This window comes from Dryas octopetala, chromosome 8, assembly GCF_963921425.1.
Source record: "Dryas octopetala chromosome 8, drDryOcto1.1, whole genome shotgun sequence".
Lineage (NCBI taxonomy): Eukaryota > Viridiplantae > Streptophyta > Magnoliopsida > Rosales > Rosaceae > Dryas > Dryas octopetala.
Genome location: NC_141373.1, coordinates 15,743,047 through 15,754,923, shown reverse-complemented (window position 1 = coordinate 15,754,923; position 11,877 = coordinate 15,743,047). Strand labels below are relative to the sequence as shown.

Genomic DNA, 11,877 nt, shown 5'->3' with positions numbered 1-11,877 from the left:
TAGCACAAAATGTTGATGGGGTTATCGTTTGCACAACACAATCACCTTTTGGTGCCACTGTATCAAAGCCAAAAACTTTTCTGAGCTTTTGTGTACATTAAAAAAAATGTTTTTAAGGTCTTCTGGATATCATTGTGTATTTTCTGGTCGTAGAGAGTTATCATAAGCAAAGGTCAATACTTTGCTTTTGGACTTGGGAGAGTTCAGATTGAATAATGCTATCATTAGGAGGGGTCATTCTACAGTGGAGCGCTCCAATACTGGTGGAGCTACTGCCTTTTTTACAAGTCACATGCTAGTCACGTGACTGAAAGAAATTGGTAAACATAAAGCTCAGACATAATAAATTAATGCTTTTACACTTTTACCCTCCTCATATCTATTATTGGATTCAGATCTCCTACTAATCCCTTACGTGCTATTCTCATACTAATCAATTAAAATTGTGTCATTTTACAATATAGGACTATGATCAAAACCCGTTAATTTTTTTACTATTTGTTTGTTCAATAGAAGTTACATTAAATGATTTTCGATTTATTTGATTTTCGGCAGAGATAATCTTTAAAGAGTAATCTAACAACCGAAAGGTTCCGATCATGAAACTACATTGTAAAACGGTACATTTTAATTGATTAGTACGAGATTAGCACGTAAGAAATTATCAGATGATCCAAATCCTCTATTATTATATGATTTATGTTATTTTCTTTTCACTTATCTTAAATGATTTAAAATATAGCTATTTTTACAAATTTCTCTTTTTTTCTCTTTTTATTTTTTGCTGGACAGAGATGGTTTCTCTTCTACTATAGATCTAGCATTGGCGACCATGTTTATGCCTTTTTTATAATTGTTATTGTACAAACACAGAATCCATTGAGCGCTCGTAAATTTTCACTGGCAGACAGTGACAATTATTATCACTGTGCGATAGTAACTATTTAAAACTGCATAAAAATAGTACTTGTTTATATAGTTTATGTCTTTTCTTACATAAACATGTCAAAAACTAATGAAACCAACATAAAACATACAATTTAAGCTTATGAAGTCACATTCATCCGTGTTATAATATAAAAATGACTATTATTAATTGCCACTGTTCGACAATAGTAATTTGCCCAGTTTTGCGCACGGCGAAAAAAATACAGAAGACTTATAATGTGAGTTTTATTTGTATGAAGTAAGTCTATTTATCATTACAACCTTTTAGAAGAATTTGTTTATCATTAAACACTGTAAAATTGAATTTAAAATAATTTAATGAAAATAAAAAAAGCATTGACCACTATCAAAATGTACAATGCTGCTTAAAAAAATAAAATAAAAAAAGAAATATCAAGTCTTGGCGGCAACACTGAAATTCTAAACCGATTAAAAAAACACTGTTCGAATTCGAAAGACTTCTCTTCCTTCTCTCGCACTCTTCTTTGATGCCACGCGTTCTCTCTCTCTCTCTCTCTCTCTCTCTCTCTCTCTCTCTCTCTGCATTAAAAAAAACAAAAAGAAACTGTTAAGCATTCGAAAGACTTGGCTCTTGAGCTCTTCCTTCTCTTGCACTCTTCGTTGATCGAACACCCACCCCTCTGTATTATAAATGATAAATCCCAACACTCACTCACGTAGTCACAACCCAGTTGTCCCCTTTATCCAATCACATACTCTCCAACCCCATAATCTCAAACTTTCTTTTGCGCGAGGTTTACAAAAATGTACGTGGTTAAGAGAGATGGGCGCCAAGAACTTGTCCAAATCAACAAGATCACGTCCCGCCTACAAAAGCTTAGTTACGGGCTCAGCGTGGAGCATTGTGACCCGGTGCTCGTCGCACACAAGGTCTTTGCTGGGGTCTACAATGGGATCACCACTACACAACTTGATGAGTTGGCGGCTGAGACTGCGGCTTCTATGACTTCGAATCACCCTCATTACGCTTTGGTTGGTACTCTTGCATAGTTTTACTATGTGGGTTTGCTGAATTTTGACTTGTTCTGTTTAGTTTAACAGTTTATGAGTGTTATATTGAGTTTGGTTGTTTTGGGTTTGGTTGTTTTGTGTGGTTGATGTGCAAATACGGTATAGTTGGCAGCGAGAACAGCTGTTTCGAATCTGCATAAAAATACAAAGGTGTCCTTTTCAGAAACGTGAGTGTTTTATTTAGTTCAAGTGATTTTGTTCTATTTACTTTGATATTTCAGGCTTTTTTGGGGGTTGAAGATTGCAATTGTATGCTAAAGGAAGTAATTTTTATCAATGGGTAATGCAGGATCAGAGTCATGTACAACTACTTTGATAAAAGGAGTGGGAAGAAGGCTCCTCTGATTGCTGATGATGTTTATGAAATAATTATGAAGGTACTGACATAAGTATTCCATTTCTTAATCTGTTGGATCATTTTATTGTTCTGTTTTAACAGCACTGATTATACATGTACAACCTCAGAACTATGAGTATCTAATTCCTTAGCTTCTCTTACCTCATTCAAGGTATAGACCGACTCCCCTCCAAGGAATCACTAACCATATAATCTGAAACTGGGCTAGATGTGCTTATAATGGTAAAATAAAGTTGAATAAATCTATCTGTTCAAGAAAAAAAAAAAAAGTTGAATGAATCTATGGTTACATATATAACTTAATAAGGAGTGCTGAGTCATATTCTTGACATAAGACTGACAGAAGGAAAAGCAAAAAGAAAAAATTGGATGAAGACATTTTGTTTTTTTTTTGTTCATATACTTAATTTGAATTGAGGATTGAGGCGTGCATTGGGTCATTAGTGTCTTCATTGGCTACAGAATGCTTCACGCCTGGACAGTGAGATCATCTATGAGAGAGATTTTGACTATGACTACTTTGGCTTTAAAACACTAGAAAGGTCCTACCTTTTAAAGGTAAATGAGAAGGTTGTGGAAAGGCCGCAGCACTTGTTGATGAGGGTTTCTGTTGGTATACACAAAGATGACATTGAGTCTGCTCTCCAAACTTACCATTTGATGTCCCAGCGTTGGTTCATTCATGCTACTCCAACCCTTTTCAATGGAGGAACTCCACGGCCCCAAGTATGATTACATCATTTAAATTTTTTTTCAAGATGTAAATTCTGGTGCTCGGACTTTTGGTATTTACTCATGTATAATTTTTTGTTAACTTATAAATGTCAAATGGCAGTTGAGTAGCTGCTTTCTTGTGTGCATGAAAGATGACAGCATTGATGGAATATTTGATACATTGAAGGAGTGTGCTGTTATTAGCAAATCTGCAGGAGGGATTGGTGTCTCCATTCATAATGTTCGTGCAACAGGTAGCTACATTTGTGGGGCAAATGGTACTTCTAATGGTATTGTGCCTATGCTTCGAGTGTTTAATGACACAGCTCGTTATGTTGATCAAGGGGGAGGCAGGAGAAAGGGTAATTTTAAAATGTCTTGTGTATCTGTCTTATTAGCTATTACAAAAAAAAAAAAAAAAATTGTAGCTCTGTTATATATGTTCTGATGTTTGTGATATGTAATTTTTCTCCTTCCATGTTTGATCTGATCAATTTTGTTCCATTTTAGGTGCTTTTGCCATATACTTGGAGCCATGGCATGCTGATATCTTTGAGTTTCTAGAGCTTAGAAAGAACCATGGGAAGGTGAAGTAAAATAGGATGAGCTTAATGATTTATGAATCTATATGCTGTGACTTTTATCCTGTTAAAAAGACATTCCTAATGTAGTACTTAATAAATTTACAGTTATGTTGTTACATATTCCTAATGTAGTAAATAAATTTCCAGTTATGTTGTTATGCCTTCCCTAGTTGTTCGAAAAATTTTTTGTTTGGTAAAATGTAACATCTTTTTTACAGGAAGAGCATCGGGCTCGAGATCTATTTTATGCTCTTTGGATTCCTGATCTCTTTATGGAGAGAGTCCAAGCTGATGGGAAATGGTCTTTGTTTTGCCCAAATGAGGCTCCTGGCCTAGCTGATTGTTGGGGTGAAAAATTTCAGAAGTTGTACACCCAATATGAGGAGGAGGTAAACCTGATCATCTGCAATCATGTTGTTAAAGTTATATTGCGCTAAAATAATATAAATATTTTACTGTATAAAATCATGTTTTTCATGGATTCAGGGTAGGGAAAAGAAGGTGATCTCTGCGAGAAAATTGTGGTTTGAGATATTAAATTCGCAGATTGAAACAGGAACTCCATTTATGCTTTTCAAGGTATTCTAAGTGAACCGACATGTCATAGTTTCACATCTTTGCTGGCAGTTTCTTGAATATTTTCCCTTTTTTCCCCTTCCATCCAGGATTCTTGTAATAGGAAAAGTAACCAGCAGAATCTGGGTACCATCAAGTCTTCAAACCTTTGCACTGAAGTTATTGAGTTCACAAGCCCAACAGAAACTGCAGTTTGCAATTTGGCATCCATTGCATTACCTCGATATGTCAAGGAAAAGGTGGGCCTTTGATATCTGATTTACTATTCTTTTTTGTTAATATATCGCTGACCATTCTTTACTTATTTCTGCAGGGGGTTCCTATTGATGCGAACTCATGTAAGATGGTTGGAACTAGAGATTCAAAGAATCGGTATTTTGATTTTGACAGACTAGCAGAGGTTTGTTTATGTGACTGTTAAGTGTAGTTCTCATAGTGAGAAACACAGTAATAACCAGTAGATGTACAAGCTTTTTGTTGGTCTTTATTTATTTATTTATTTTTCAGTGTACAAGGACCTCGAAGAGCTCTATTATTAATTGTTCATTGCCCATTTTTTGCTCTGTTAGGTTACTAAAATAGTTACTGAAAATCTCAACAAGATAATTGATATCAATTACTACCCAGTTGAAACTGCAAAACGGTCAAATTTACGACACAGACCTATTGGTATTGGAGTTCAAGGTCTTGCTGATACTTTCATTTTGCTTGGCATGCCATTTGATTCACCTGAGGTATTGTCTTACACTGATAGGCCTGCATTGGAATTTCTTTGGTCCAGTTCGATTGAGTGTTTTGGATCGTTAACTGCAGGCCCAACAGCTGAACAAAGACATTTTTGAAACCATTTACTACCATGCATTGATAGCTTCTGCTGATTTGGCTGCATTAGATGGCCCCTATGAGACATATTGTGGCAGTCCTGTGAGCAAGGTATTTATAAGTGTTTGTTTTTTATTAGATCACTTATTGTTTGTCGTGTAAGTTCTGCAGCATATAGGTTACATGAATCCAGTATTATTCTTGCATCAAAGATGAGTTTTTACTTTGTTTTTGTTCTGCATATTTTAAATTAAAAAGTGGATCACTTGTGCTGCATATTTTAAATTAAAAAGTGGATCACTTGTGCTGAGGGAAAATTATGGGATTAAAATGAACAGTCAAGTGCGTTTATATGATCTTTCTTTCATGTTCAAAAAGTGTTTGAACTTTGAGACCTGTTAATTGTTCCTCTTTGAATGTTTCTAGTATGATAGAAGACAACTGCATATGTTATGAAATTTTTAAAATTCTTGTCATTGATGTGGGGTGTCAAAGGGGTGCACTTGGCCCTTGCAATCTAGAAAATACTTATTTGGTGCCTTCTATAAGAGACCATATAACATCTCTATTGTATTAGTATTGGACAAAAGGAAATGATTAAATTGGTCAAGGAAATACCTTATTATCTCATATATTTACACTCCTATTAGAAATTAAGTTATTGCACTAGACCATTTGTTGAGCTTCTAACTTTTTAACCTGCAATAATGCAAAATATTTTTTCCTATTGAACTTTATTCTTTTACTGATGAAGTCAACAATTAATGGGAAATAGCATTAGAAGCATTAATGGAAATGTTTGGTTCAACTCTTATCATTAATGCCTAAGGGCACAAAAAGGAAAAAGAAGTTTTTGCTATTTGTGGCATTTCTACCTTTTGTTGTCTTCTCTCTATATTCTCAGTTAATGAGAAATATGGATCTTGATTTGTGAATTTCTGAGCAGTGTTCTTGTGGCCAGAATCCATTTTCTAGCTGCGGACTTTAAAAACTACTCTTTCTTTTCCTTAGGGGAATTTGCAGTTTGACATGTGGGGTGTAACACCATCAGGTCGGTGGGACTGGGCTGCTCTTAGGCAAATGATATCTAAAAATGGACTGAGGAATTCCCTTCTTACAGCACCTATGCCGACCGCTTCAACCAGCCAGATTCTTGGTAACAATGAGTGCTTTGAACCTTATACATCCAACATCTATAGTCGCAGAGTTTTAAGGTTTGACGTTTTTGTACCTAGTAACTCTCAAAGGTATGGTTTCAGTACTCTATATCATCTAACCTCTCTTGTTTCTAGTGGTGAATTTATTGTAGTGAACAGGCACCTCCTTCATGATTTAACAGAAATGGATCTGTGGTCTCATGCTCTCAAGAGCAAAATAATTTATGAGAATGGCTCAATCTTGAAAATCCCTGAGATTCCTGAGGAGTTGAAAGCTATTTACAAGTATTGATTTCTTTTTGACCTCCCTGAGTTTGTTGAAGCTTAACTACTATTTTCATATCTTGCTCGTTGCTAATGTAAATACATACAATTAGGTCTGTATGGGAAATCAAGCAGAAGACCTTGGTTGACATGGCTGCTGATCGCGGATGCTACATTGATCAGAGTCAGAGTCTGAATATTCACATGGATCAACCTGACCTTGGAAAGCTAACTTCCCTGCACTTCCATGCTTGGTCTAAGGTAATTCTTATTTGACATTTATGAATCAAGGTAACATTTATGGATTCCTTAATTGGTTAATGTATATTATTATTATCAAGAAAAATGATTTAAAAATCTATTTGATTTCATTTTCCCATATGCAAGGGTCTGAAAACGGGGATGTATTATCTACGAACACGCGCTGCAGCTGATGCTATCAAATTCACTGTGGATACCTCTGCTCTTAACAATGTAAAGTATTCAGTTTATTGTTTTAAGCAGTTATAAATATTAAATCATATAACTCATATCGTAATTCCAGTATTTCATAGCTTTAAGAAAACTGAAATGATGTTGTCAGATACTCATATTCCATTTTCTAAAAAATCTATGGTTTGTAGTGATGGTTATATTGGTTGTTGTAGTAAAATTCTGATGACGCACATATATTTGTTCCTTGAAATATTATGTAAAGCAAATGGAGCTTTTTTCATTCTTCATAAAACTTCTAGTAGTTCCTTCTCTTACACTTGCGTACTTATAATTAACAAAGCATTTCTGGTTTAAATGGGTGGAGCAGGATAATAATAACAAGGTGGATGTTCATGCTGATACGTCACAAGTGTGCTCGCTGCAGAATCGGGAGGAGTGCATGGCTTGTGGAAGTTAAGCCTTTTTTCTTTTGCTGTCTGAATCATGTCCTGGTTGATTGGAAATGAGAGCAAGGGAGGTTATGTACCAGATAATGGAATGATGATGTTTAAGAGGGTCTATGAACAAAACAGTGTTTTAAATCTGATCCCTTCTGAGACTTCTAGTTCAGTTAGTCCATTTCAGATTCCCTTCATTGATTTTCTAGATCGATCATGTTCATTTGAATTTGAATTTGCTAGTATTGTATGCTACTTTACAGCCTTTTCTGTCAGGATTCAGAACTGTAAAACTGCACGAACAATGTCTATGGTTTGATTTCTTATATAGAAAAAGGTCATGTTTCCATTTCTATGGTTGTGTTGTTTCAAAACTACTTGGACCATAATTCTGCGTTATGGGATTGAACATATAACATTGCATAAAAATCTCTCAATATTGCATTGTCTAAATTTTGTTAATTATTAACTGCTCATTATTGGGCTTTAACTAGGAGCAAAACTTTCATGTAATGAGCATATACACAGTGTCTCTTGTTATATGATTCAAGTGCATTGTACTTATGGAATCTTTTAGAGAGTGATGGATTTGGAGGATGGTTGAGGGCACCCTGTTCTTCTTTTACATCAAATGGTTTGGAAAGCTTTAGCCTATTTTCAAATTTTTAATCATAAACATTGTAAGTTCAATGGCTACCATAGAAGCAAAAGAATCCAAAATAAATCACATTTTAATTGGCCTTCCTGGCTACTCAACATGATGATGTTGCAGGGCACTCCCCACTGAAGTTTTTCTGGTGGCTTTATATATAAGATTTCGTTTACATGGTACTCTTTTAGTTGGAATAAATAGACAACAATGAATGGTATTAATTGGCCAGACAGATTTGTGTATAAGACTTTTAGGATCAATTAAGGAGGAAACAAAAGGTAATTCCATTGAACTTTCTTGGTTGAAGGAAAATTTTGATAAGTTTCCTGACAAAGTGAGTGAAAATAGTGAAGATTTTTGTAAACATGTAATGGCTTATGTTTTGTATGTGTTGGATACAACAATGGTTGCAGATAAAACCAAACTTCTGGTACCCTTAATGTATATCCAACTTTTGGAGAAGTTGGATGAGATAAAGAATTATGCATAGGGTGACGCTATGTTAGCACACCTCCATACCTCTATGGAATTTTCTACTAAGGTTTCTGCATCTAGTTTTGTCAGTACACTGTTTTGCTTGTGGTAAGTATTAATTTCATGTGCTAATGATTGTTTATTTAAACTTTATGGTAAAGTTTTTTTTTTTTAATCAACATATATTATTGAAAGATTGCTGCAATGGAGCACATTCCCAACCTTGCCGATAAACTTTTTGGAACAAAGGTTAGTGAGTATCCTATCGATGGAGTCCCCTTTGTTGCATGGTTGGGCAAAGATGCTTGAAAAACCGTGCAAAAATAAGAACAAGCCTAAGTTCCTAAGAACGAGACTTTTCTTGCTAAACTTCAAAATTTGCAGGACAATGAGGTAAGTTTTTTGAATTAAGTTTGTGTTTTTCTTTTTCTTTTTTCGGAGGTGTTTACCGTGATCAAGTGGACAAGATTACATGGAAGAGTGGAGGAACAGATCAAGTTGTTATATAGAAGATAAAAGTGATCAAATGGATATTGTTTCTTCACCTGGACAAGGTAATTATCTATGCCTTCTATTTATTTGGTATGTGATCTTTGATTTAGCAGTGAATAAATTAGCTAAGATCTCTTTGTTCTCAAACCAATTTTTTGTTCTTCTAAACTGAAAATTGTTGTTAGGTGTCATTCTTACATTTGAACAAAATTTGCAACACTGCATGTGCAGATAGTCCTTTACATATATACTCTACTTTTAAATTTGCACCACTGTATGTGTTTCAAACCATAGTTGACAATTATTGAGTTTCTAATTTATTTTTCATTTGGTCTATTGGCTTTTATTGAATAGAAGAAAGTGCACAATGCTTGCATACCCCAGTCTCCAGTTCTTCGTCCTCATTTATAATCTATTAGCTGCTTGTTACTGATATTAGTTAAAAATTTGATTTTTCATCAGTTATTAACACCATTGTTATTATTGTGTTTTGTTGGCATTGCCTTCACAAGAAACAATGATTTCTGAGGAAAGAACAGCGGTGAGCTGGCAATCCGAACTGAGGCATCTTCTTTTACATAATAATGCAAATCTTTCTCGTTTTGCAAGCTTCAAATATTGCAGTTTGTGACTCAACTGAGCTGGTATTAAGTTACACCAGACTTGGGTATCCTTATCAATGAACCAAAGCTTCATTTTATTTCCAAGTCTATGATCTAAAGTATTCAAATTTGAATATTTTTTTTTTTGGGGGAACCATGTCTTGAAGGTTTATGCTCAGTCATAGTCATAACCATTGAGTTTCAATTGTATGAATGACTGACAAGTATCACATTGACCTGGATCAGGACAAATATATTTTCAAGACTTCCATTTTGTTTTTGTTTTGTAGTGTGTCAACTGTCAACTGCTATTGATATAGATTTCCTACTGAATCTTAAGTTTAATGTTTCATTGTTTTGCCTATTAATTATTACACACCAAGTTGAATAAAAACTTCTGGCCAGTCACAGTCCCTTAGATTTTGAATGTGACAGTGTATCTTTTCTCTCATCTCACTTTGGTCCATTAGCACACAAAAATGCATTTCAAAGCTCCCTTTTTTCCCTTCTTTTCCCCACAAGTTGTATTTTACAAATTATTAGATATTAGATGTCACTACAATTAGATATTGGTGCGATTTTCGTCTGATGAATGTTAAATATGGAGAATGGCCTGGTTTGATGGTGATGGATAGAATGGTCAATGCAAGGATATTTCTTTTTTTTTTTGAGTGGTGTTTAAAAGACGCAGCGTATAAACTGTAAAACCCAGGCCCAAATTGATTCTCCCTCTAAGATTGCCCTAAACCAAACCAAGAATCGTCTTTGGTTATATTGTATTGTTATTTGTTACACACTGCTGGTGATGGCAAAAGCTTCATTAACCAGTAGTCCTTGTGAATTGTGATTCCAAATTCCATTTTATTTTCCTTAGTTTTTTCAGCTTTACAATTGAATGATCAAATAAACAGGATTTTAGTAGCACCAATGTTATTAGGTGGATTTTGGTTGTGTTCATCATGGCAAAATGATATAGTGGAACATGTTTCAAGATCAAGAGGCAAGCATTTTTGACAGAAGAAAATGACTAGGAGAACATATTACTTTTCATGAGTTGTGAAGACTGAAGAGCAGATAAAAGTGTAAGAGGCCATATACTTTGATGGAATTTAGGCCATGATAGATTTGGAAGATGAATCTGTTAGCAATAGCAAATGTTATCTTATCATTGTTGGAAAATGAAAGAGATGGGAATGGTATTGGGTATAGTTGGCAGATAAACTAGTTTGTATCACCACCTTGGTGCAACCTGACTGTAAAGTAGTCCAGGTAATTGAAATTGACACCCTGTGAGCTGCAACACTGGTCATTGAGACAGACATATATAATATGAAAGAAAAAGAAATTATTTGAAATTTTAATTGATAAAATTCATTCATTCATGGCCCTAAGTGTTCAATTATTGTACAGGGAGCAAAGCATATCTAAACTGGCGGTGAAAAAGAGTTTCTGTTGAGTATAGTTTCTAAGTTTCCAACATAATGACAGTTATAATGACGATATTTTCATAGTATAATCTTAGGGGTCACCAAAAAGCCCAAGGCCCGAAGCCCACCCGAAGCCCGCCCGGCCCATTGGGCTCAAGCCCGATCTGGCCCGAATATTTTCATAGTATATATACATTTATGTTTTATTATAGTTGTAATGTTGTATATAATTTTAAAAGTTTATTATTTATGGTATTACACTATTACTAACATAATAGTATTAGATAATAACCTAATAAGCATATTAATAATTTATTGAAGTAAACAAACGAAAGAGCTATTAAATAAGTTATGATTCACAAACTTAACAAATAAACTAGTCAGCTCAATTGGTGGAGTTGAAGCTTGTTATGTGAAATCTCATGTTCAAATCACAATAGAGCCAAAATCCCATATTTTTTTTTTTTTGAAGATATATATGTGTCTAAACAGGATTTGGGCTCATTTTGGGCTGCCCGTTTGGGCCTAGCCCGGCCTGGCCCTCCAAGCCCGCAAGCCAAAGCCTGATGCGCAGGCCTTGGGCTTGTGTATTAAAGCCCAAGCCCAGCCCGGTTCACCTTGAAAGCCCTATTGGGCTTCTATAATTCAAGCCCGAGCCCGGCCCGAACCCGAAAAATTTGGGCCGGGCTAGCCCGGTCCGGCCCATTGCCGACCCCCTAAGTATATATTATATATTCTTGTTCCTGCAGATTAGGTAGTGGTGATTCTTCTTTTAAAAAAAAAAAAAAAAGATAACAAGAAGAAAGAAAGAAAGAAACCAATCTTTTAGGCCCTGTTTGGTATCCAATTCAAAAAAAAAATTCAAAAATATGGATCTATTTTAAAAATATGAGATTTTAAATT

The 11,877-nt window shown here is 34.9% G+C and overlaps 1 protein-coding gene across 2 annotated transcripts; it reads left to right on the top strand.

Annotated features, from left to right (window-relative positions):
• Window positions 1-1,713: 1,713 nt before the first annotated feature.
• On the top strand, window positions 1,714-7,347 carry LOC147277594 (ribonucleoside-diphosphate reductase large subunit-like). 2 transcript variants are annotated; one of them, XM_086253763.1, is made up of 17 exons: window positions 1,714-1,941; window positions 2,086-2,147; window positions 2,270-2,357; window positions 2,801-3,064; window positions 3,174-3,414; window positions 3,563-3,639; window positions 3,855-4,025; window positions 4,123-4,215; window positions 4,302-4,451; window positions 4,526-4,612; window positions 4,782-4,946; window positions 5,026-5,145; window positions 6,046-6,248; window positions 6,327-6,476; window positions 6,569-6,716; window positions 6,843-6,929; window positions 7,258-7,347. In XM_086253763.1, exons 1-17 carry the CDS (start codon window positions 1,714-1,716, stop codon window positions 7,345-7,347), a joined length of 2,424 nt encoding a protein of 807 aa, XP_086109889.1. The 2 variants fall into 2 exon arrangements, with proteins under 2 accessions (XP_086109889.1, XP_086109890.1); XM_086253764.1 differs by having other exon boundaries at window positions 6,843-6,941; window positions 7,273-7,347.
• The last annotated feature ends 4,530 nt before the right edge of the window (window positions 7,348-11,877 follow it).